Raw genomic sequence first — 21,456 nt, forward strand, 5'->3', positions numbered from 1 at the left:
TGTAAAATGGGAGATAAATATAAGACCACCTTGACAATTTCTTGCTCATTTTAATGCTAGGCACCACTGACAGTGCATCATACAGACAAAGAAGAAAACAGAATACCTAAAAACACTACTTTTGGAAGTATAATGTTGTAGCAAATTATGTGAGGAACTTTTGGTTATAATAAAAAAAATCCCTGGAAAATGGCTTGGAAAATAAAACTTGAGGGTTTTTTTTGTCGGTTTTATGTTTTTCCCGACAAGTGTACATTTATTTGCACCGGCCATTTGAAATGAAAAAGCAACAAAAGAGACGAGGATGGGTTAATGTTTTCCATTGCCGTATACGGTATCCTACGGTTTTTCTACATTTGTTTTCTATTCAGGCATCCTGCGAGGACACCTCATGTTGATAACTGGGGGCCTTGCAAACCCACTTCTCTACACAGATAAGTGAAGATGGCGGATGTGTTGAGTGTTCTTCGTCAGTATAATATCCAGAAAAAGGAAATCGTCGCAAAGGGAGATGAAGTTATATTTGGAGAGTTCTCCTGGCCGAAAAATGTCAAGACCAACTATATCATCTGGGGGTACGTCTGTGTTTCTTTTATTTGCCCATAGATTTTTTACAGGCCTGCAGCTTATGTGTCGTTTGTGCTATGATTAAGATATAGCTTGGTAGCTACTAGATGCTAACCTAACTCTTAAACTTCCATACTTCATACACTTCCTGATAAGTTGATCGCTTTGCTTTGTATGTTGCCACGAACGACCACTTGTAATGACCTCTAATCGCGAATGTAGACCGCATAATTGTATTGGTTTGTCAAGCAACACTAAACTTAATACGACGGCATGTGCTCAAGTACAGTGGCAGTTATTTGTGTTTACGTAGGGACGTGTTTGGAGATTATCACGTCTGTTCATTCTACGAAAAAGCCGACTGTTTATGTGTGAAATCCTAACTGTCCAATGATTACTTGATTATTATGCAGTCGTTTGTAAGTGCTGTGTGCAGACTTGAAGTTGTGGCGGTGGTGCTTTGCATCAATATTTACTGAACCACGTCTGTGTTGTATCTCTGCAGAACTGGTAAAGAGGGCCAGCCCAAAGAATACTACACGTTGGACTCTATTTTGTTCTTGCTCAACAATGTACACTTACCACATCCGTCCTATGTGCGAAGAGCTGCAGTAAGTATTTTAGAACAGATGATTTTGGCTTTCTGTCACTGTTAAGGTGGAAGTTCTGTGCCATTCATTTGTTATTGTCTTTATTTTTCCTTCCTGTAGAATGCTTAACACTATTCGGTGCTGATGATTTCTTTTCTCCATCCTTGCTTTAATAGACAGAGAACATCCCTGTGGTTCGAAGGCCTGATCGAAAGGGCTTGCTTTCTTACCTCAATGGCGAGAGTTGTAAGTAGCACCCGGGAAGGGACATGTGCAACGAAGACCACAAAGATAACTCACTTGATTGCAGTCTCTTGAAAGAAGTTTTAATCAAATCTTTCAAATTTGTCTGTTCACAGCGACATCGACGAGTATTGACAGAAGTGCACCTATCGAAATTGGCTTGCAAAGGCCAACTCAAGGTAACTGCTCCATTTTGAGTGTGTTGTTTGTATTCAGTGGCAGACTGGCAGTTTTATGTAAAATACATTGTTAGGGACCAAGTCCTACAGCAAATAGTGGAAAATACAAATAATTACTCCTTTAAAAAAAAAACTTTTGTGAATGCTCTGATTTTGGGTGCCAGCCTGAGCTCCCCCCCTAAATTTCCTCCAAAAATTCAAATCACAGACCAGTGCGACTTCTTTTTCTTATTCACGATGCTCTTTTTTTTTTTTTTTTTTTTTTTTTTTAAAGGTTTGATTTATATTCCGGAGCAACTTAAAGTCCGAAAAATAGCCGTGCGTGATTGTTGATATCAATATTGTCATGCATGTGGTTCAAGTGTCTGCTTTCAAACCACAGTTTTTGTACAGGACCTCATTCAAAGGGCCAAGTTGACATTGTTTTGATTTTTCTTAGTGAAAAGAGCTGCCGATGAGGTATCTTCAGAAGCCAAAAAACCCAGGATTGAGGTGACTATTATTTTTCACTAATTGGAAGCCCCTTTCACACAGACGATCGCATTACCGATACATCAGACATATAACGGCAGCGCCTGGGTTTCCCATCCATTGCCGTGGACAAAGAAGCCAGCAAATCTGTGTCTGTGTGTGCATTCACGCAGCGACACAACTTTCCTCAATCAGATGACGTCCTTGTTTTAACATTTATTAATGTCCATTTCTTAACACCAATCATAATGCACCCTTAGTGACTTTTAGTCATACCGTATGGCACAACGCTGTTTAATTTTTGCCTTGTGCGTGTGTTTTCTTGCTCTCACTTTCAGGATGAGGAACGAGTGCGTCTGGACAAGGAGCGTTTGGCTGCTCGTTTGGAGGGCCACAAAGAGGGTATTGTGCAGACCGACCAGATCAGGTACTGTGTAACCATACAGCGTGCGGCCCAGATGGGATGAATACGACAGGTCCTCAAACTATATGCTTCCTGCTCCTGCAGATCTCTGTCTGAGGCCATGTCGGTGGAGAAGATTGCAGCCATTAAAGCCAAGATCATGGCCAAAAAGCGGTCCACCATCAAAACAGATCTGGATGATGACATAACTGTGAAACAGAGAAGTTTTGTGGATGCTGAAGTGGATGTTACTCGAGACATTGTTAGCAGGGAGCGGGTGTGGAGAACAAGAACTACCATTCTCCAGAGCACTGGAAAGGTCAAAAGCCACACCGAGTTAATCGTATTAGTTGTATTTGTTTCTTTCTAAGCAGACAACATACTTGGCCAACAGACAAAAAATCATTTTAACACTGGTGTTGATTGTCTCGCCATTGCTTCATGGGGGAAATCAACCCCCCCCCCCAAAAATTTTTTCGCAACAGCAGTGACATTTTGTCACTTTCTGTCGACTGAAAAATGACCACAGTTGTTCAATCGTCAGGTAACATCCAATCACGGCTCACCTGTTCTGACACTGAACCATGATTGGTTGTTGGCTAAGCCCTGAACGTCTGTGATGTCATTTTCAGTCGACACCAAGTGGCAAAACGGCCACCCCATGAGGTGTACGAAAACGGATATCTGAAATCCGAACATGCCACTTCTCATCTTTTGTAGAACTTCTCCAAGAACATCTTTGCCATTCTTCAGTCGGTGAAAGCCAGAGAAGAAGGGCGCGCCCCTGAGCAAAGACCGGCACAGAACGCAACTCAAGTGGTAAGAAGCTTCTGGGTGGTGTACCTGCGTAAAAAGGCAGCTCTTCAGCCAGCCTACCTTCCAAGTCATAGGTGGAGAAACTTTTTATGCATGCATTATTACTTCAATGAACCTGAATTTAAGATCAAAATCTTAACGGCCTGCATGTAAATACATTTTCGGAAATGAGCAGCTCCAAAAGTTCACTTGTTTGTGTAGCGACTAAAGTTGCTAAATCATCATTTTTGAATGATGTCATTATGATATGGCTAATGACAGCTGATATTTTCCAGGACCCTTCGCTAAGGAACAAGCAGCCTGTGCCGGCAGCTTACAACAGATACGATCAGGAGAGATTCAAAGGAAAAGAGGGTGAGTTTGCGTTCATTTCACTTAGCGGAATCCTGACATGGTGCCGGCCCGTCATGATGTTTGCAATGATTTGTTGTAGAAACTGAGGGCTTCAAGATCGACACCATGGGGACCTACCACGGAATGACTTTGAAATCAGTGACGGTAAGTTCTTCAATTCTCACTTTTCATGCCAATGCAATTCAATAAATGTAAATGTATTAGTCTTGCCTAGAAGGTGTGGTGCAGGTTTTGACGTGCTGAAGAGGTTTCTGTTGCACTGGTCACTTGTGAGCGATTTCTTACTTTTTTTTTTTTTTTTTATCTAAAATGGACTAAAACCTTTTTGAATTGTCGTCAACTAAATTTACAAAATATAGACTAAAACTTTTTTTTTCTTGAGTTCCCTTTGACAAAAAATAGACTGAAAGGCTTTTTTTTAGTTTTCTCAATCTGGACTTAAAGTATCACGAATAGGAATGACAAAATATGACCAAAACTAATAAGCGTTCTCGTCCAAAAGACGAAGACTAAATTTGAAATGCCTGCCAAAAACAACACTAATCGCAGTGACTGTTTCTTTTTTAAAAAAAAAAGTATATTTGCATTAATCTTCTCTGATTTAAAGTACAATTGTACTTTTTTTTGTGTCACGCCTTAGATTGGGTTACCACTTGAAAAAAAAAAATCACTCAAGTGATAGGAATGTAAGAAGAGTTATTACTGTATTGCAATAACATAAATTCCGCAATTAAGTATTTTAACTTATTTTATTTACTTTAAAAAATGATTTGCATATTTTGAAAAGCCAAATTCAAACACTGTACCATATTAGCTGTACATATTTAGTACATAATCTCAGAACAAAACGCAATGCTTAAGTTACCACTTGCAAACTACCACTGCCATTAAAGATAAAGATGTCCTTTATTAGTCCCACAATGGGGAAATTTGAAGTGTTACAGCACAATCACAATTCATGACTCTATTTTTTGCGATGAATTAAAAAAAGATTAATCGCTTGAATAATTTAAAAAAGTTAAGTTTTCAAGACATTTTTTCCTGTTGCTTTGCATCCTCTCCCAGCAGTCAATGATTTCCGAGGGCTGAAAGCCATGTGATGTTATCAGTCTGTTGTAAATGCATCCATAGAAGGGCACCCGCCAGATGTTGAACAGAAAAGCATCGGGTTGTTTTGCGGGTTCCAACCCAAGCTTGGCCAGGCACAGTCCCACATACACGTCCTCCAGGTGTATGTGGCGCACACTCCGAGACGACGTGTAAATTTTGAGAGCCAAGTCTCCCGAGAACACATAGCCGGTCCCAGAGCAGATGGTGGGATAACTCGTATATGGGTACTCCTCCTTGGACGCGTACCATTTGCTTGATTTGTTCCGATGGGGTTTCAAATTCTCCAGCACATTTCCTGTTAAGTAGTTCCTCTTGGGCTTTCGCTCTGGTCTGAGCAGCTTCAGAATCAGGTTTTCTGTGTTGATAAACATGTCACTGTCCGTCTTCATGACATAGCTGGCCCGGGGGCAGAACCGTGCCACCCAGTGGAGTCCCATCAAGGTCTTTAGGGTCAGGTTACGGTATGAGTCCACAAAGTCCTGCTGGATGATGTCATGATATTTCTGACTCTCTTCCTGGAGCAGCCGTTGCTCGTGACTTCCTTGCTCAGCGTCATGTTTTCCCAGCAGAAAGAGGCGGACGACTGACGCACCTGGGATCAAACTCTCATTCCCCCAGGTCTGTCGGATTGCGTTCCTTGCTTCCAGTAGCGAAGCCTCTGTTGTTATTAAGAACACCAGAAATGGTGCGGCCAGACTCTCTCGACATTTGTCCGGTTCGTTGATGATGTAAGGGTGAAGACCGTAGATTTTAGTGGCGTGAGAGGAGTTGTTTTCTTTGCCTTTGAACGTCGTCCAGTTAGAGATGCTCGTGTTGACCATTGATTTGTCGGTCTGAGGTCCTTCAACTTCGGACAGCCCTGTATTGCCTCCTGTGATATTTGGCCAATACTCATGGAGCAGGTAAATCTGAAGCGACGCCACCAAGAGGAAAAAGGCCAGTCTGGCTTTCAACTTGCATCTTTCCAACTTCATGGTTCTGAATGAATCGCTCTTGAAAGGTATTTAATAGTCTTGTATCGTCATCGGAAGAAGATCTGGTGTTAACCTAGGAGACAAGGAAGGCAATGGAAGGTACTGAAATTCAAAATTTGAAGTAACCACAGGATCAAATAGAATGCTAACTGAAGAATAATGTAACTTAGTAAGAGCCCAAGACGTACAAAAAAAATCCATACATGCCATATACTCATCTTAATGGAATCCTTTTCAAATTTCTTTCAAATTTGGCTGTATTTTGGCATTTTAAATAGTAGTTCATGCTGAGAGGGCCCATCATAGTTGCTTGCAGCTCTAGTTATTATTCATTTACTTTTCCAACTTGATCCCAGCCAGATATTGTTTTATTATTGATAAATATTAAGGCAGGTTTTATAGCACTCTTGCATATGCTTAACATGTTCCCTGATTGAATTTGAAGAAAAAACGATAAACCTGCTAGCTGTTACAGTAGAAGTCTCTGGCAACGGAGCTGGGGGTCTGTAATTAATCAACCATGTGTGCATAAGGCAGAAGTCTTGACTGAAAGGCTTGATCTGGTCTTGTTTTTATGGACACCAAGAGCCACACTACTTGTCTGACAACACAAACACTCGAACATCACATTGCCACAAAACTTTGTATCAGGATAGGACAAAGATTAGTCCAGCTTCAGGATGCTTTTTTTTTCGCTTTCAGTTAGCTGCCTAAGCTATGAACCTAGCAATATAACCAGAGCAGTATTTGGGTTTGTTTTTCAGGAAGGGGCTTCTGCTCGAAAGGCCCAGACCCCTGCACTACAGCCTGTGCCACGCCCAGGTGAGTTCAGCAATGTCAGAATCAGAATCAGAAATTAGAATTAGAATTAGAAATCCCTTTATTGTCATTGTACTCAAGTGTGCAACGAGATTAGAGAGCTCCCCTCTCCAGTGCAATACAACAATAATACAGACAAATATATAAATTAGATAAATAAATAAGAGAGTGCAACGGAATTTAGTACTGAATAGTGCATGTAAAAACACATCACAATGCTGTTCTGCAAGGTAAGGGTGTTCTCGTTTGTGTGTGAGAGTTCAGAATGGAGATGGCTCTTGGGAAGAAACTGTTTCTCAGTCTATTGGTCCTCGATTTGATGCATCTGTAGCGCCTGCCAGAGGGCATCAGGTCGAACAGGTGTGAGTTTGGGTGGGTGTTGTCTTTGACGATGTTGAGAGCCCTTCTGAGGCACCGGGCGGTGTAGACGTCCGACAGTGCGGGGAGAGGGCAGCCAATAATCCTTTTCGCCGTTTTGACCGTCCTCTGGAGCCTCACTCTGTCCGCCTCAGTGCTGCCGCCGTACCAGGTGGAGACACAGTACGTCAGCAGGCTCTCGATGGACGAGTGGTAGAAGGCCAGCAGCAGCTTCCTGTCCAGGTTGAATTTCCTGAGGACTCTCAGGAAGTGCAGACGCTGGTGGACCTTCTTTACCACTGCTGTGGTGTTGTGTGTCCAAGAAAGGTCATCGGAGATCTGTACTCCCAGGAACTTGAACGTGTGGACCCTCTCCACACACACGCCTTCGATGCAGAGGGGGGGCGGCACCGTCTTGTTCCTCCTGAAGTCGACGACGATCTCCTTTGTTTTTGCAATGTTGAGTTGCAGTCTGTTGTCCTCGCACCAAGCCGTCAGTCTCCGGACCTCCTCTCTGTAGGCTGTCTCGTCACCTTCCGAGATCAGACCGACCACTGTCGTGTCGTCAGCAAACTTGACGATGGTGTTGTTACCGTGGGCCGGGCTGCAGTCGTAGGTGTAGAGGGCGTATAGGAGAGGGCTCGGCACGCATCCTTGAGGGGAACCGGTGCTCAGCGTGCGGGTGGAGGACGTGTAGGGGCCGAGCAACACGGTCTGGGGTCTGTTGGTCAGAAAGTCCTTAATCCAGATGCGTGTGAGGGCAGGGAGGCCGAGAACAAGCAGCTGCTCGTTGCTGAGGATGATACTTTTCTGTTGCTTTTCAACTCTCTATTCTCAAAAGTGTCACATCTCCCACTCGGCCAGACTCGTTTTGAAAGCAAATGTGGTGAACAACACAAACGTATTTTTATTGGTTTTGCTTTGACATGCCCATAGTGGATTTGACTTTGATCTTGTCCGAATGATTCATGGTATGTGGGAATCATTTTTTTTTTCTTCCGCAAGGGATGGTGCTTAATGCTTAAAGGCAGCGGCATGCCATCTGTGCCATCACTAACACGTCATCATGCATTTGTTGCTGTGTGTCTTTTAGTTTCACAAGCCAGACCACCACCGAATCAGAAAAAAGGTAGGCCTTAACTCAACATTGTCAATGCACTCCAAGGCTTCACCGTCATGCTCGCGGTTCACTATTCACAAATTCACCCATTCACTTGTTCTCTATATCGGCCGACATGACGATCGCATTCTCCCTTACAGGATCGCGCACTCCCATCATCATCATCCCGGCCGCCACCACCTCACTCGTCACGATGCTAAATGCTAAGGATCTGCTGCAGGATCTCAAGTACGTTTCACAAATCACCCGAGGTGCCGCTCGGTCTCATTTGAGCCAAAAAGGAGGCAGACGGGAATCAGTTGGCTTTTTGCCTCCCGCAGGTTTGTCACATCTGACGATAAGAAGAAGCAAGGCATCCAGCGCGACAATGAGGTTCTTCTTCAGAGACGCAAAGACCAGATCCAACCTGGTGGCAACACGCTCTCCGTCACCGTCCCCTACAGAGTCATCGACCAACCTCTCAAACTAGCACCGCAGGATTGGTAAGATGCTTCTTGAAATTCGCTTGCAGACTTGCAAGTTTTCTGAGCAGCTTGTATAAAGTTCTTTTCCCTTCCACGACAGGGACCGAGTGGTGGCTGTGTTTGTGCAGGGTCCTGCCTGGCAGTTTAAGGGCTGGCCCTGGCTACTCCCGGATGGCTCCCCTGTTGACATCTTTGCCAAAAGTTAGTAAAATTGCCATCTCACTAGCGGCAAGGACTGAGGAAGCCGTCCGGCACCAAACTCAATATGAACATTTTGCCTTCAGTTCGAGCCTTTCACCTGAAGTATGACGAGGCCAAGACGGATCCCAATGTGCAAAAGTGGGACGTGACGGTCTTGGAACTGAGCCGCCACCGGCGCCATCTGGACCGGCCCGTCTTCCTGCGCTTTTGGGAAACCCTCGACAAGTAAGAAGCATTTGCGGGAATGATGGGGGTGGCGTTAACGTTTGCATATGGGTACCAGGGTTGTCATGGTTTAGAATTTTTCCATTCTAGTTAGTTTTATTTAGTTTTGACTTTAAAAAAAAAAAAGCAATGTGGTAGGTTTTATTAGTTTGTACTGGCAAGTTTGTTAGTTTTCATTTTTTCGAAAATGCTTTGTTTGAGTTTAATTTTCTCTCGTTTTATTATTAGGTTTAGTTTTTTTCAATATATGGAATAAGGCAGTGGAGTGCTAAGCATTGTTTAATAACGTAAACGACAATTCTAAGACAACCTTCTGTAGCTTTTAGTGTAACAAAAAAAAATGGTTTGAACCGGAGATTTCTATTTATTTATTTTTGTTTAAAAGCCACAAGTGCATCAAATCGAATAGTTTCACTTTGAAATATATTGATCCGTATCAAAGCGACTTTTATTGGAGTAACATAACTTAGAAGGAAATGGCTCATTTACTTGACTGACAAGTTCATTCAAATTTATGTCCACAAAATAATGTCTTCCCTCTCAAACTGTGCCGTACTATATCAAATTGAATCGTAATCCCGCTGAGTCGAGCCGAATGGAATCGGTCCTCTTTCAACTCGAACTGTCCTTGAATCGTTTTGCACCCTTAATATAGAAAACATTATGGAATCATTTTTTGTGGAGAGATGCACACCCCTAGTAGCAGCAAATGTCGAAAACGAGAATCGTTTTAGTTTGTAAGATGTAGTTTCAATTGATTTTTGTTTTGAAAAAATTCTTAAAGACATTTTGTTTTTCATTTTATTAGTGGAAATGTTTTTTCAGTTTTAATTAACTATAATAATCCTGCTGGACACACGTTTAAAAACACTAATAAGATGTCGACAGATCGTATGAAATAGTTTTTTTTTAGAACAAAGGGATTATTAGGAATATAAACAAACTGCATCTATGTGGTCGTTATATTTCATTGCCTTTTGGAATTTGAGCGCGATCCTTGGAAAAATTTGTTCCCTGGACCCAAAAAGATTGAGACCTCGGCAACCTAGAGTGCATCAATTATTTTGCGACCCTTCAAACTCTTGTCCGCAGTTAACCCGGAGGCACAAACTCACAAGCATTTCCTCTCCTGTCTCTTTGTCCTTTAGGTACATGGTGAAAAACAAATCTCACCTCAGGTTTTAAACTCGGATTGCAACGGCCGAAACCCGGAAATCCCGATCAAACCTCTCGCCCCGTTACTCGCCTCCGCTCGGCTCCTCTCCACCCATATCCCAACGTGATGCTCCTCGGAGAGGAATAACGGAGCCCCCGGGGGGATTCCCTGACATCTTGTAATGCAAATCTTCACGAAAAGATTTCAGGGCGAGGGACGCGGTGTTGTATTTTTTTTTTTTTTTTTTTTCAAATGTTCCAACGTAGCAAAACATACAACTCTCACTCTTTTCTATCTTAAAGATGACATTGTGGAATCTATCATAAAAACAAAAGACATTTTAAGCAGAAAGTTTGGTCTCAGTGAAGAGGAATTGTGTGACTCAGCCATTTGGCAAAATCACAATTGCCACTGCGTTTGCGAGTTGGTGTTGCGGTTCGATGTATATACATGCTAAGAATCCACTTTGGAGAAGAGATGAAACGGATTTAACACTTTAGAAGGCTCTTGTTTTGGGCACATTGTTTTTGAGATACGGCCATACAATGACCTGATCTAAGCTTCGGTTTCCTTTGTTGATGTTGTTCAAGAGCCAAGGGAAATAATGTTTCTGAAGAGAAAAGACAATAAAGCCTGTAAGAAATGTACCTGTGTGCTGCTGTTTCTTTATGAACTGCCTAGTACTTGCTCGGTAGAAAATTAAAAATTACATTTCATTTGATGTCACGCTGAAAATGGTGATGGGAAAATGAAGCTTCAAGACGCTTCATGAACCAGTTGTATTTCTTTGAAGAGCTGCTTTGCGGTGTTGTTTTTGGCAGACATTTTGGATTTAGTCGTATTTATTTGGACGAAAATGCTTTTTAGTTTTCATCACATTTCGTCACTCACATTGGTGATAGTTTTAGTCGACTAAAACTCAAAAAGGTTTAGTCTAGTTTTAGTCGACGGAAACGCAAAATTTTTGTCTAGTTTTCGTAAATGTATTCGATGAAAACTCAAAAAGGTTTTAGTACATTTTAGTTAAAACTAGGCATACAAGGTGTTGAGTTATATGCTCTCATTCTATTCTTTATTTTAAGGAGTGATATATTTAATAATATGCTAAAATGTCAATATGTCTTTATGTGTATTTTGTTGAATGTCATGTCATATTTATTGCAATGTTAATTATATTTTGTAACTGTCGTAAATCTCTCATGTTTTACTTGCGAACACTTTACGTTAGGTGTAATGCCCTTTTATGGAAGTTGGCTGTGAGAAGGCTTGTGTCGCGTGACCAAGAAATAAACGTTGAGATGAAAACATCCTGAAACTATCTAAGTGTTATGTTGGTGCGGTGAGCAAAGAAAGAAATATGGATTACCAAGCTGCCAACGCAACACAAGGTTTCCAACCGATAGCAAAGACTTTCTGATCTACGACTAAGTATTGTGCCATATAAACAGATGACGTGGTCAATGCTCATTGCTCCAAAATAAACGGAAATCAAAACATTTTATTTGGCAACTGTTGTGGCTTCAAAGCAACATAAATAAACAAAATAAAAACGTTTGAACAAGACATAGACTTGTCGTAGACTATTAGCGGATGAATTCAATAACATAGACTAGTAGAAAAGCGCAGACGTATTTTTTTTTTTTTGAATGACGTAGTTCACTGCTGCTTTGCAGTTTTTTTTTGTAATATTTTGGTTGTCTTATTATAGTGGCAAAATACTTGAAACGACTGTCTGTGGTCCAATACAATACAATACAGTACAATTGTATTTATATAGCGCATTTCACAACAGATGGAGCTGGAACAAAGCGCTTACCATATGCCGTCATATTGTAGTGCGGTTACCTTGTTAAAGGGCCTAGGTCCCGCGGCTCCGGAGCCTCATGCGGCTCTTTCATCCTCATAATGCGGCTCTGATTGGCTTGGGAAAATAAATTACAATTTTTTTTCATTTTTTATTTAATTGAAGTGTGTTTTATTTGTGTTAGTTTTTATATATATATTATATTTTAGATAAGATAAATGGATATAAGGATGACACTTCATGGCATTTTTCTGCTTTCGTTTGCTACATGGACAATTTAAATTCAGCTTTTTAATTTATTTGAAAGAGACATTCATTGTTATTATTTTTCAAGAATTCAAAATGTTCAAAATGTGTTCATTAAATGAATAAAATGTAATTTTCTCTGTAGCACGTGGATTTCATAAGAAACATGCTGCGGTAAAGTAGTAGAAGTTTTTTTTTTTTTTTCATTTTAGATGTGCGGCTCCCAGTGTTTTCTTTTCCGTGGAAATCGGGTTCAAATGGCTCTTTCGGTGTCAAAGGTTGCCGACCGCTGGCCTAGGACTATGCAGTGCTATTGTGCTTTGGTTTTTCCCAGCCTATGTTTGGTCAGTGAATGCAACGCGATGTTATGACTACCGTTTATGATCGCGAGACTGTTAGATGAAAGATTGATCTTGTTGTATGGTACTCGCGGCTCACTGCATGGACACTGCTCAAACGCTGTCTGTGCCCGAGCTAGAGACCGACACAACACGGTGTATCATCTCCAACGATAACAGCTGTGATTGTGACTTCATTGTTACTGGAGGCAAGTAAAGTTGACGAGAGAAGATTCCTTGTCGTGTGACTCTGTCTACCCACGCATCGCCATCGCACCGAAAAGTACAAACACGACAATATAAATTAGCAGGTAATTAGAACATAAATTAAAAATTGAAAGAAAATCAGATAGATCAAGTACGGCATCTTGATAAAATAAATAAATAAGAAGCTCATGATTTTTTTTTTTTTACTTTGCAGTTTGTTTTTATTGTTACTTAATCACTGATTAGGTTATTTCAACATGAGTCTGCAGTCATTGCAACAGTGCAGAATTTCCCTAAACAAACTAGTCAGTATCATTTTCTCTCCAGGTCAAGGTCGCCTAAATGCCACAATCACGAAAGACATCAAATACTTTGCATCTGGAAAGTATTTACCGCACTGCACCTTTTTCCAATTTGTTGTTGATGCAGTCGTATTCCGAACAGGATTTAACTAATTTATTTGCCTCAAAAGTTTCTTCACAACTTTTCACACAATGGCCAATGTTTAAAATTCACGATGAACAATTAATCATCACAACAAATATCACTTCAGTTATTGCCATGGATTCTGATAACGAGTATTTACGTCCAAACTGCCACTAGGTGGCAGTATTGCTCTGCAACACTTCATTTCCTGTCGATTACGTCTGTTAAATTTTGTCTAAATTGTGGGGGGGTAATACACATTTGCAAATGGTTTTGCGACAATAATGGCCCCATAGTAAATGCTATAAGAACTTACCCAGCGAGTATTTAAATAGGGTACATCAAGTGTACTCTGGGAAATTATAAAATGTTATTGAATTCATCCGCTAATTATTGCTTACTTACTTCCTTCCATAATTACAAATTATACAACATTTGTTCAGGTATCGATGCCAGCTAAGTTTAGTGAGAGACCTGTTGCCACTCGTGACTTCCTGCAACTATTTCATCTTTGTGTTCAACTTAACCAGCCCAAGATTTCACATCAAATACATTTATGCGTAAAATGAAATGAGACCTTTTTGAGCAATTTTTGTCTCTGTGGTGCGCGCTGAGATTGTCCGACATCAAATGGATTGGCCTAATTAAAGTCGCCGAAAGCCGCAGATAATAGTTCGAAGTCCAGATTTTGTTTGACTCTTTGAGCCACCAAATGGAACCACTTGAGCCGTTCACACTTTGTGAAAATAAATGAAAAAGTGTCTTTTTACACTTGGCAGCCTCGCTCTTCAAAGCAACAATGCAAACATCAAGATGCCCCAACGTAGAGGAGGTCTCTATTTGCTTTTGGAGTGGGTGATGGGGCAACTGAGCAAATATTAACCAACCTCGATGATTTGCTCGACTTTGTCTGAGAATATTACAATTCCTGACAAAATGTTTCTCAGGTGTCTTGGATTTATCCTTGTCTCTTCTCTTGCTGGACAACTTCATGGTATGTCACGTTTGTTCTTTTGCAGTTGTCCGAACAACTGACTTGACTGCAGCCTCTTGCTTGATATGACATTTTTTTTTGTTGTTGTTGTTTTTTTAGGCCAAAGCCCAGCAGAGCCTTGTGCTGCTCCCCAGCTCGAGAAAGGTTTTTTAGTCCCTCAACTTGAAACCTATTTGCATGAGAGTAGTCTCACGTACGCTTGCAGCGCTGGATACAAACCATCGGTGGAGGGTTGGTGGGCCACCAGTGTATGCCTGAATGGTTTATGGTCTCACACGCCGCAATGTATTGGTGAGTCGAATTTAGAACTTGAAGAGGAGTGTTGACATTTTTACCCTGAGAACAAAGCAGTTCAATTCTGTGCCTTACCGGTATGCAGTTTGGTTGCTTCTTCTTCTACTTTCCGGGCTGCAGTTCAAGCGTCAAATCACCTCATTTAACTTGCTGCTTGCAAAAATCGCTTACAATTGTATGACCACAGTCGGTCACCTCGACTTGTATTAGCAGAAACGTTATCTGATAGGGCACTGTAATGATGACATCAATTTTTTTTTTTTTTTGGGGGGGCAGGGGGGTTGAGAATGTCGTTCAACTCCTCATCAGTCGGATTGATTCTTGTTTTGTGTGCTCCACGTAGATATTTAGAGCTGAGTAATATGGCGCCTTTTATTCCTTAAAAGTCACTGTAGTTTGAAAAGTTGTAATCTTATAATATGTTGTCTTTTTCCCTAAGATGAAGTCCAGCTGTTGTATTCGAGTCAAATTTAATGTGGGAAGTTGTCCTTTCAAATGAATTTTTTTTATTTATTTTTTTTTTTATCGTAATGACCGAATCATTATACATACTTGCAATATGTGAACAGGTCTTGCTGCTCATTTTCGGCCACTTTGATGTTTTTCACCTTTAATTGCGCTGATCAACCAACTCATCATGTCCCATTTGACATGATTAAATTATCAATCACCTACACTAATAATTTAAATAAATAAATAAATAAATCGATCTAGGTCTTCCCGCTATTGCGAAAGCGCTATAAAAATAAAGATGTATTGCATAGAAGGCGTGTGCAACTGGACGCTCACACCCACAAAGAGTAATTTTCCACATTTAAAAAAAAAATATTGAAATAAAAATCCGTAAATATGCCAATTGGTGCGAAAGTGGAAGGGTCAACAGTAATTTGAACTTGTAATATCACCAATCACCACTAGATGGTAGACATGTCTTGTATTGCCCTACACGACGTGAGCATTTTTTTTTTTCATGGTACCTCAATAATATTCCACTTTTGAGTGAGTTGATTTGATTTGATTTTTGTGGTAAAATGTGCAAAATGAGTTCTTGCGCTTAATGTTGGTTTCTTATTCCGCCGTTTTGTGTCGTCACAAATTGATCTTATTTATGCATAGGAGCCCAATGGACTGGATTTTTTTTCCTTATAATTTTTTTTATTTTTTATTTTACAATATGTGGTTATTTTTTTGTTTGCATCAAACCCTTTGTTGTTGGGTCAGAATTGTAGATCTTTTAAATGCATTGAAAAAATGTATTATATAAAAAAAAAAAATTATATTAATAGCACGTGTTTCGCAGATATTTTGTCTATATTTAGAATAGCATTTTTGTCATACATCTGGTTAATAAGTGGGTGTTCCGATGCGCCCCCCCACCACCACCAGTAGCACTGAAGGAAACCCCCCACCAGCATTTAAATTGCCCATCGCTGGTCTGTAGTTCTCGAGCTAAATCATATCATGCTTAATATTGTTGATGCGGTGGTTCTATTATTAGCCACATACATTATTGCCATTTGTTCTTTCTACACATGCACTTACTTAATGCGGGAAAAAAAATTTAAAAAAAAATTGCTTTCGTCAGATGGAAACGCCTGCTTTACACCAGATATTCCAAATGGAAACCACAATGGAAATCCTGAAGGCTTGTGGTTCAAAGAAGGATCCGTCATCCGGATCAAGTGTGACGAAGGCTACAAACACAAAGATTGGGGAGCAACAGCCACGTGTACAAACGGCACTTGGTCCACTTTGCCGCTTTGTGAGCGTACGTCTCATCTCATTCCCAAACTGTGTACGTCTACTTCTACCTCACTTGCTTACACAGTTTTCCTTGAACTTCTTTGCAGGAAGTGAATCGTCTTGTAATGAGCCGCCTAACATCCCGCACGCGGTTATCCTTCAGAAGTACCAGAACATATTTGCGGAAGACTCTAAGGTCCACTATGAATGTGAAGATGGATACAGTGTTAAATCTGCAGACGCCAGGAAGGTTGTCATTTGTCTTGACGGGTCCTGGACAGATGCTCCAAGTTGCAGTAAGTTCCAAAAGTGTCCGAAGAAACCACCCCAAAAAAATTCCAGTATTCACCAACCCCCCACCCCCTTTTTTTTCCTTTTTTTTCTTTCTAGCAATATCCAAAGCAGGTCCTGGAGATGACACATCGGGTGACGTTACAAAAGCCGTTGATGGAAGTAGGTTCTCAACACGACGTAATCAATTAACGTACCGGTGCAGCCAAGATGGCTCATTTTTCACTGACAAGCTCAGTGTCAATATTTTTGGATCAGGAAACTGAAATTAGTTATCATTTTTATCCATTCATTTTGGAGAAATTAGGAAATAAGTGCCGACTTGAAAAAACGCCTACTTTTAATGAGGAATACGGCCACGCCCCCCTCTGCTCTCGCTATATTTCGCTCAGGTCATTAAAGGGACGGATTACAAACTTGCCATTGGGAATTATTCTACTTTCATTGCTTATGATGTCCAAAAACGGTGATCGATTCGCACCAAAATTCTTGTGGACATCCATACCGATGCCTTATGAATTAACCTCCCCGTTAATCAGAAATCGACGCCCACTCTCTCTCGCACCGAAGCTGGCGGCTGCAAGCAGTGTCGGACAACGCATGTCCCTGCTCGGTAGGCAACACCGCGACATGAAGAGGCAAGCTGGACAGTAATGCGCAAATTTTTTTTTGTTTGTTTGTTTTAACGGCCTGAAGCCGTGCCGCTATCCTTCTGATAGCCGGGAAGGCAACGGGATAAAAATTCATGTCCGCCAGCTGCCGCTGTCAGCCGCCGTATGCCTCCTGAGAGTTGACACAACTTTATCTTAGCTTAATGTCCGAAATATAACCAGTCGGGGCTCGTGTGCGTATTCTTGCTCTTGTCCGCTTCAGCCGGTGTACGTGGGAAATCGATTAGCACGGTATTTTTTGATTTTGTCGAGGTGATCACATGAGCTCGCGTTTGATGTGAATAATTTTTTTTTTTTATACTTTCACAGGTTGAAGTGGACAAAAGTAGTGCATTTGCATTTTGGTGGCGATTAGTCAACAGTATAAAATGAAAATATTTTCGTTTAAAACTGTCAGGCATACGAAGGGGGTTGGGTGTTGGCGCAACTGGTGCTCATTCTGGTGATGGTACCGGTACTGGTGGTTCCACAGCGAGTGAAACAGGTGAGCAATCGAAAACATTCTCCGGCATTTGGGCTAAGTTCGAACATGAATGCCTTTGTTCGTCCGTAGGTAAGATGTTCGTAAGATGACGTAAGATGTTCACTGTTGTGATACTCACTGGAATATTTTCTGTTTTCTCTGATCAAGGATCTGTAACCACTTCTGGCAAGACCGAGAGCACGAGCTCACCCTTGATCACAGAAGGTAAACAATGACACTTTGGGAATTACAATAATACTTTGATTTTAGCTTTAAAAAAAAAAAAAAAAGTCTTCCAAGAGACGCAGATTTCGGAATTTTTTCACTTTATCGGCTCTTTCCGTTGCAAACGTTGGCTAACGAGCACTTTGGTTGCTTTTGCTTCAAATACTAAAAGCCAAGAGGAAGAACTTTAACTTTTAAACGAGATAAACATCCTCAATTGATTCGAGATATTTTCTTTTTTTTTTCCAGTTGTAAACTGTGGATCATACCCGAAAGTTCCCAATGGTGATGTTGTGCGAAAAAAAAAAACGTCGTTAAGATACGCGTGCAATGGATTTTACAAAAGGGTCGGTCCACAGACAGTGGTGTGCTACAGTAACGGCACTTGGTCACAACTACCGACATGCATAGGTAAGTTAACCCACCTCTACTTTACCAAAGAAATGCTTCTACTCCAAAATAAATGATGGAGTCATTGGTTGCAATGAATTACCATATCACCGTATTTTTATCTTACCGGTGGCGAATTACCTCCGGCCCTCGTATAAATAACCGAAAGTGATCCAATGTGTCCTCCTTTATATTGCGCAGAAGCATTTTGTCAAATGGACCTTGACGAGTACACGAACCACCGTTTCCAAGAATCCGGAACGCTAATTCTCAAAGAACGAGAAACCAAGAGAGTTCAGTGCGCCTGGCCTGATTTCACCAGCCGAATTACGTGCACGAAAGGCAGAGTTGAAGTCACCGCATGTAAGTGAGAGCTCAGTCCACACCATGTGCGTTAAGAAGCCGTGGTCAGAAACTTCACGATTGTCATTGCTTTCTGTTACTCCTTAGGTTGTCATTATATGGACCACTATTACGTAAGTTGTACCTTACGTACTTAAATTTGATGTTTTACACAGAATCGTTTATTATGAACTGACGATGAGCATAATTGTTTAATAGTTATCAGGTGAGCTGACAAACTTATTTTCTGTATTCCATGTTGGAAACAGCAAAGGTGCAACTAACCGATGGTCATCCCTCGAGAAACTGCTTCCACATGAAGACAACAAGCACTTTCACAATATTTCCGCATTACAAAAAAAAATAAAATTCAAATAAACTAAAAAAAAAAAAAATCCTTTTTATTGTCTGATAGCTTTTCGAGAACAATTCACAACAATTCTTAGTCTGCCTCACCGTTCTGATCTTCAGCGTTTCAATCTCCGTTCCGATCTTATTTACCAATTGGAGAGAGTATTGTGAAATGTCGCTTCCCCGTTTCCTTACCGTGACTCGTTTTAGCACAAATCCACAGAACGGTGAGAACAGTTGCGGCAAAGGTTGCATTTCCAATGAATAACTTGTCAACTTTGTACACAGGTACCTGATAGATTCTCGTCTTATTCACGATGGGGTTGTAGTGCTTAGCCTCTTGTCTCCTCTGTTGCCATGGATACGCTATTCCTATGGCAACGGCACTGGCTCAAGTTGCATTGTAAAAGAATGTAAAAACTTCATCAAGTAAGTTCTTCAGATAAAGAGAGAGAGAGAGGGAAAGAGGGAGAGAGAGAGGGAGAGAGAGAGGGAGAAAGAGAGAGAGAGGGAGAGAGGGAGAAAGAGAGAGAGAGGGAGATTTATATATATGTATATATAAAAGTATTTTCTCACTCTTTCTTTACGTAGTGCAGGTGTACCCGATGTCCTTTGCTTCAACATCTCCACATTCCAAAATGATCACGCGTGAACTGTTTGCCATTCAATTTACTTTTCATTTGCGCCGCCGACTGTAAAAGTTGATTTCCATAAAGCATTCTATTTGAAAATTATGTCTTTATTTATACTTGAGTACAAATAGTTTTACCAACATTTTTTTTTTTATTTGTCACACATGAGAAACGCGCCATGTGATGCCTTGATAAGAGTGTAACAGGATCCATCTGATGAAGGCTTCGCTGGGATAAAGAAGCCTGTTCATGACTTGACTTGAGAGTCGCTGGGGCTTTCCGTCTCAACCTCACGAGAAAAACAACTTTGAATGCCTAATTTGTCTTTCTGTCCACATTTCAATACGGCACATGATGGCTGATTCGAAAGCAGGCAGCAGCAGCCTTGACATGACATTGACTGTGGCGGCTGCGCCAACGGCGTCTCTTAATTATGTGTTCTTTGGGGCTTCGTGCGTTATGACGCCGTCCGCCACACAAGCTGACTAATGAGCATGAACAGAATGTTCTTGGCGGACTCTTTTCACTCCTTCGCTACTTTCATGACATTCTGAACAGACGCGAGCTGCACAGCCACCCCCAGGAACCTGCCAGGGTTTGGCGCCAGCTCGCGCCGCTCATAAGGAGGAATCAATAAGTGTTAAATCGGAGCCAAGTGCCACGGAGAGGACCGCGGGCCCTCCGCTTCTGTTATTGTTCTGGTTCGAGTTGATTGGGAAGAACATAACATGCGATCTGGCATACACTTTTAATCACTTTGAGTGTGTCACACAGGCACCATTTGCGGTCCGACTGGAGAAAAAAGCAGATGGATGTCCTACATACATACCGTCGGTGGTGGGCGGTCAAGGCCTTTTCTGCTGGCCTAACATAATCAAGAAATCTTGTTCATATTCTTCACATTGATGTCATATTAAATCCTAGTGTTATATTTTTAGGTGAGAGTTTTTATCCAATCAGAATTCAGCTAGCTCGTGTTGCCAGGCAGATTTCACAATACAAGTAGCACAAAATATTCATCCGAGGCCTTCAAATGTAATTGTGCGGGCAACTCTTCTGTCTAAGTGAGTGGACCGTCAGATTTGATAGACAGTTGCGAGAGCCAATCAGATCACGAGTTGGTTATAGTGAGCCTTTCGCTGTAGGTGATGTTCACGTCTTGTGATTGGATTCTCACTCGTGAGGGGGCAGCGCTATGCGGAATCATCACACACGAAAGTCGTAACTGGCGACCGTTGGAAAATCTAAATTATATTCTTGCTTTTTTAAACCACAATGGCCGAAGGAGGGAAAAGTGTGGATTTAATTGCAGATACGCTTGCGAGGCCATTTTCAAGACGGACCTTTCGAGAGAAGTTAGGTCGTCCAACACTCACTCAGTACTAAGTGTCTATCTGTTCGTTATTTCTCCAGCCGTGCTGTCATAAATGATGGTATTATGAGGGGGGATTGATTCAAATCAGACTAAGTAGGACTTCACTGAAGGCCCAGGTGTGAAATGCACGGCCCAAAAGAGGAGAAAGACATCTAAAACAGGATGGAGAGGGACCCTCGAGGACCGCAGTCGGACATCCCTGACGGAGAGTCTTCAATGAAGCAAACATGTGTGTTGTATGTGAGAGAAAACATCAAGCGCGGGGAGAATATACAAACCGCACAACGACTGAAATTCGAACCCAGAACTTGATTATGAGGCAGAGGTACGAACCTTGACCGCACTGTGCTGCTCCTATTTTTCGAAAAATGAACCGCATCACGGTGTGACCCAAAACGAAGATGAAATTAAATCTGTGCTGCACTCACAGCAACAAAACCATTTTGTTGAAAACCATTTTCACTCAATAGTTTTTTGTTTTTTTTTCTATCAGTCCGCGATTTGCCGTCCCAAACATGTCTGTGTCTATGAAAGTTTTAGTTGGATAATAGGCAGATAATTAACCAATCACATCCTTTATACCGCAACATAACGACCAGCACAATAGCTTTTTTG

General features: G+C 41.3%; 3 protein-coding genes across 4 annotated transcripts; 2 read left to right on the forward strand and 1 right to left on the reverse strand.

Annotated features, from left to right (window-relative positions):
• The first annotated feature begins 398 nt into the window (after positions 1-398).
• On the forward strand, positions 399-10,696 carry cdc73 (cell division cycle 73, Paf1/RNA polymerase II complex component, homolog (S. cerevisiae)). The gene is made up of 17 exons (XM_088310832.1): positions 399-575; positions 1,073-1,178; positions 1,334-1,403; positions 1,517-1,579; positions 2,019-2,071; positions 2,389-2,477; positions 2,559-2,772; positions 3,174-3,272; positions 3,545-3,623; positions 3,703-3,767; positions 6,472-6,529; positions 7,977-8,012; positions 8,144-8,231; positions 8,324-8,485; positions 8,568-8,668; positions 8,752-8,893; positions 10,042-10,696. Exons 1-17 carry the CDS (start codon positions 445-447, stop codon positions 10,076-10,078), a joined length of 1,593 nt encoding a protein of 530 aa, XP_088166958.1. The 5' UTR covers positions 399-444; the 3' UTR covers positions 10,079-10,696.
• Positions 4,448-14,572, reverse strand: LOC148326353 (beta-1,3-galactosyltransferase 2). Its single transcript, XM_088310835.1, has 2 exons — positions 14,434-14,572; positions 4,448-5,780 (listed from the first exon to the last, which is right to left on the reverse strand). The coding sequence occupies exon 2, from the start codon at positions 5,705-5,707 to the stop codon at positions 4,616-4,618; it is 1,092 nt and encodes a 363-aa protein (XP_088166961.1). The 5' UTR covers positions 5,708-5,780; positions 14,434-14,572; the 3' UTR covers positions 4,448-4,615.
• Positions 13,906-18,893, forward strand: LOC148326354 (complement factor H-related protein 1-like). 2 transcript variants are annotated; one of them, XM_088310833.1, is made up of 11 exons: positions 13,906-14,064; positions 14,164-14,355; positions 15,968-16,126; positions 16,209-16,397; positions 16,492-16,554; positions 17,461-17,547; positions 17,695-17,751; positions 18,001-18,162; positions 18,343-18,504; positions 18,592-18,617; positions 18,753-18,893. In XM_088310833.1, exons 1-11 carry the CDS (start codon positions 13,962-13,964, stop codon positions 18,765-18,767), a joined length of 1,215 nt encoding a protein of 404 aa, XP_088166959.1. In that variant the 5' UTR covers positions 13,906-13,961; the 3' UTR covers positions 18,768-18,893. The 2 variants fall into 2 exon arrangements, with proteins under 2 accessions (XP_088166959.1, XP_088166960.1); XM_088310834.1 differs by having other exon boundaries at positions 13,992-14,064; positions 15,944-16,126.
• Positions 18,894-21,456: the final 2,563 nt, after the last annotated feature.

Source organism: Idiotropiscis lumnitzeri, chromosome 12 (genome assembly GCF_059441095.1).
Source record: "Idiotropiscis lumnitzeri isolate Australia: NSW breed Sydney's pygmy pipehorse chromosome 12, RoL_Ilum_1.0, whole genome shotgun sequence".
Taxonomy (NCBI): domain Eukaryota; kingdom Metazoa; phylum Chordata; class Actinopteri; order Syngnathiformes; family Syngnathidae; genus Idiotropiscis; species Idiotropiscis lumnitzeri.

Excerpts from the sequence above, each read along its gene's own strand:
- cdc73 (XM_088310832.1), top strand. The coding sequence starts at position 445 with ATGGCGGATGTGTTGAGTGTTCTTCGTCAGTATAATATCCAGAAAAAG. Across the intron at positions 1,179-1,333 it reads CCTATGTGCGAAGAGCTGCA|ACAGAGAACATCCCTGTGGT; the intron begins GTAAGTATTTTA and ends TTGCTTTAATAG. Across the intron at positions 2,478-2,558 it reads GTGCAGACCGACCAGATCAG|ATCTCTGTCTGAGGCCATGT; the intron begins GTACTGTGTAAC and ends CTGCTCCTGCAG.
- LOC148326353 (XM_088310835.1), bottom strand. The coding sequence starts at position 5,707 with ATGAAGTTGGAAAGATGCAAGTTGAAAGCCAGACTGGCCTTTTTCCTC.
- LOC148326354 (XM_088310833.1), top strand. The coding sequence starts at position 13,962 with ATGATTTGCTCGACTTTGTCTGAGAATATTACAATTCCTGACAAAATG. Across the intron at positions 16,127-16,208 it reads CACTTTGCCGCTTTGTGAGC|GAAGTGAATCGTCTTGTAAT; the intron begins GTACGTCTCATC and ends ACTTCTTTGCAG. Across the intron at positions 16,398-16,491 it reads GACAGATGCTCCAAGTTGCA|CAATATCCAAAGCAGGTCCT; the intron begins GTAAGTTCCAAA and ends TTTTCTTTCTAG.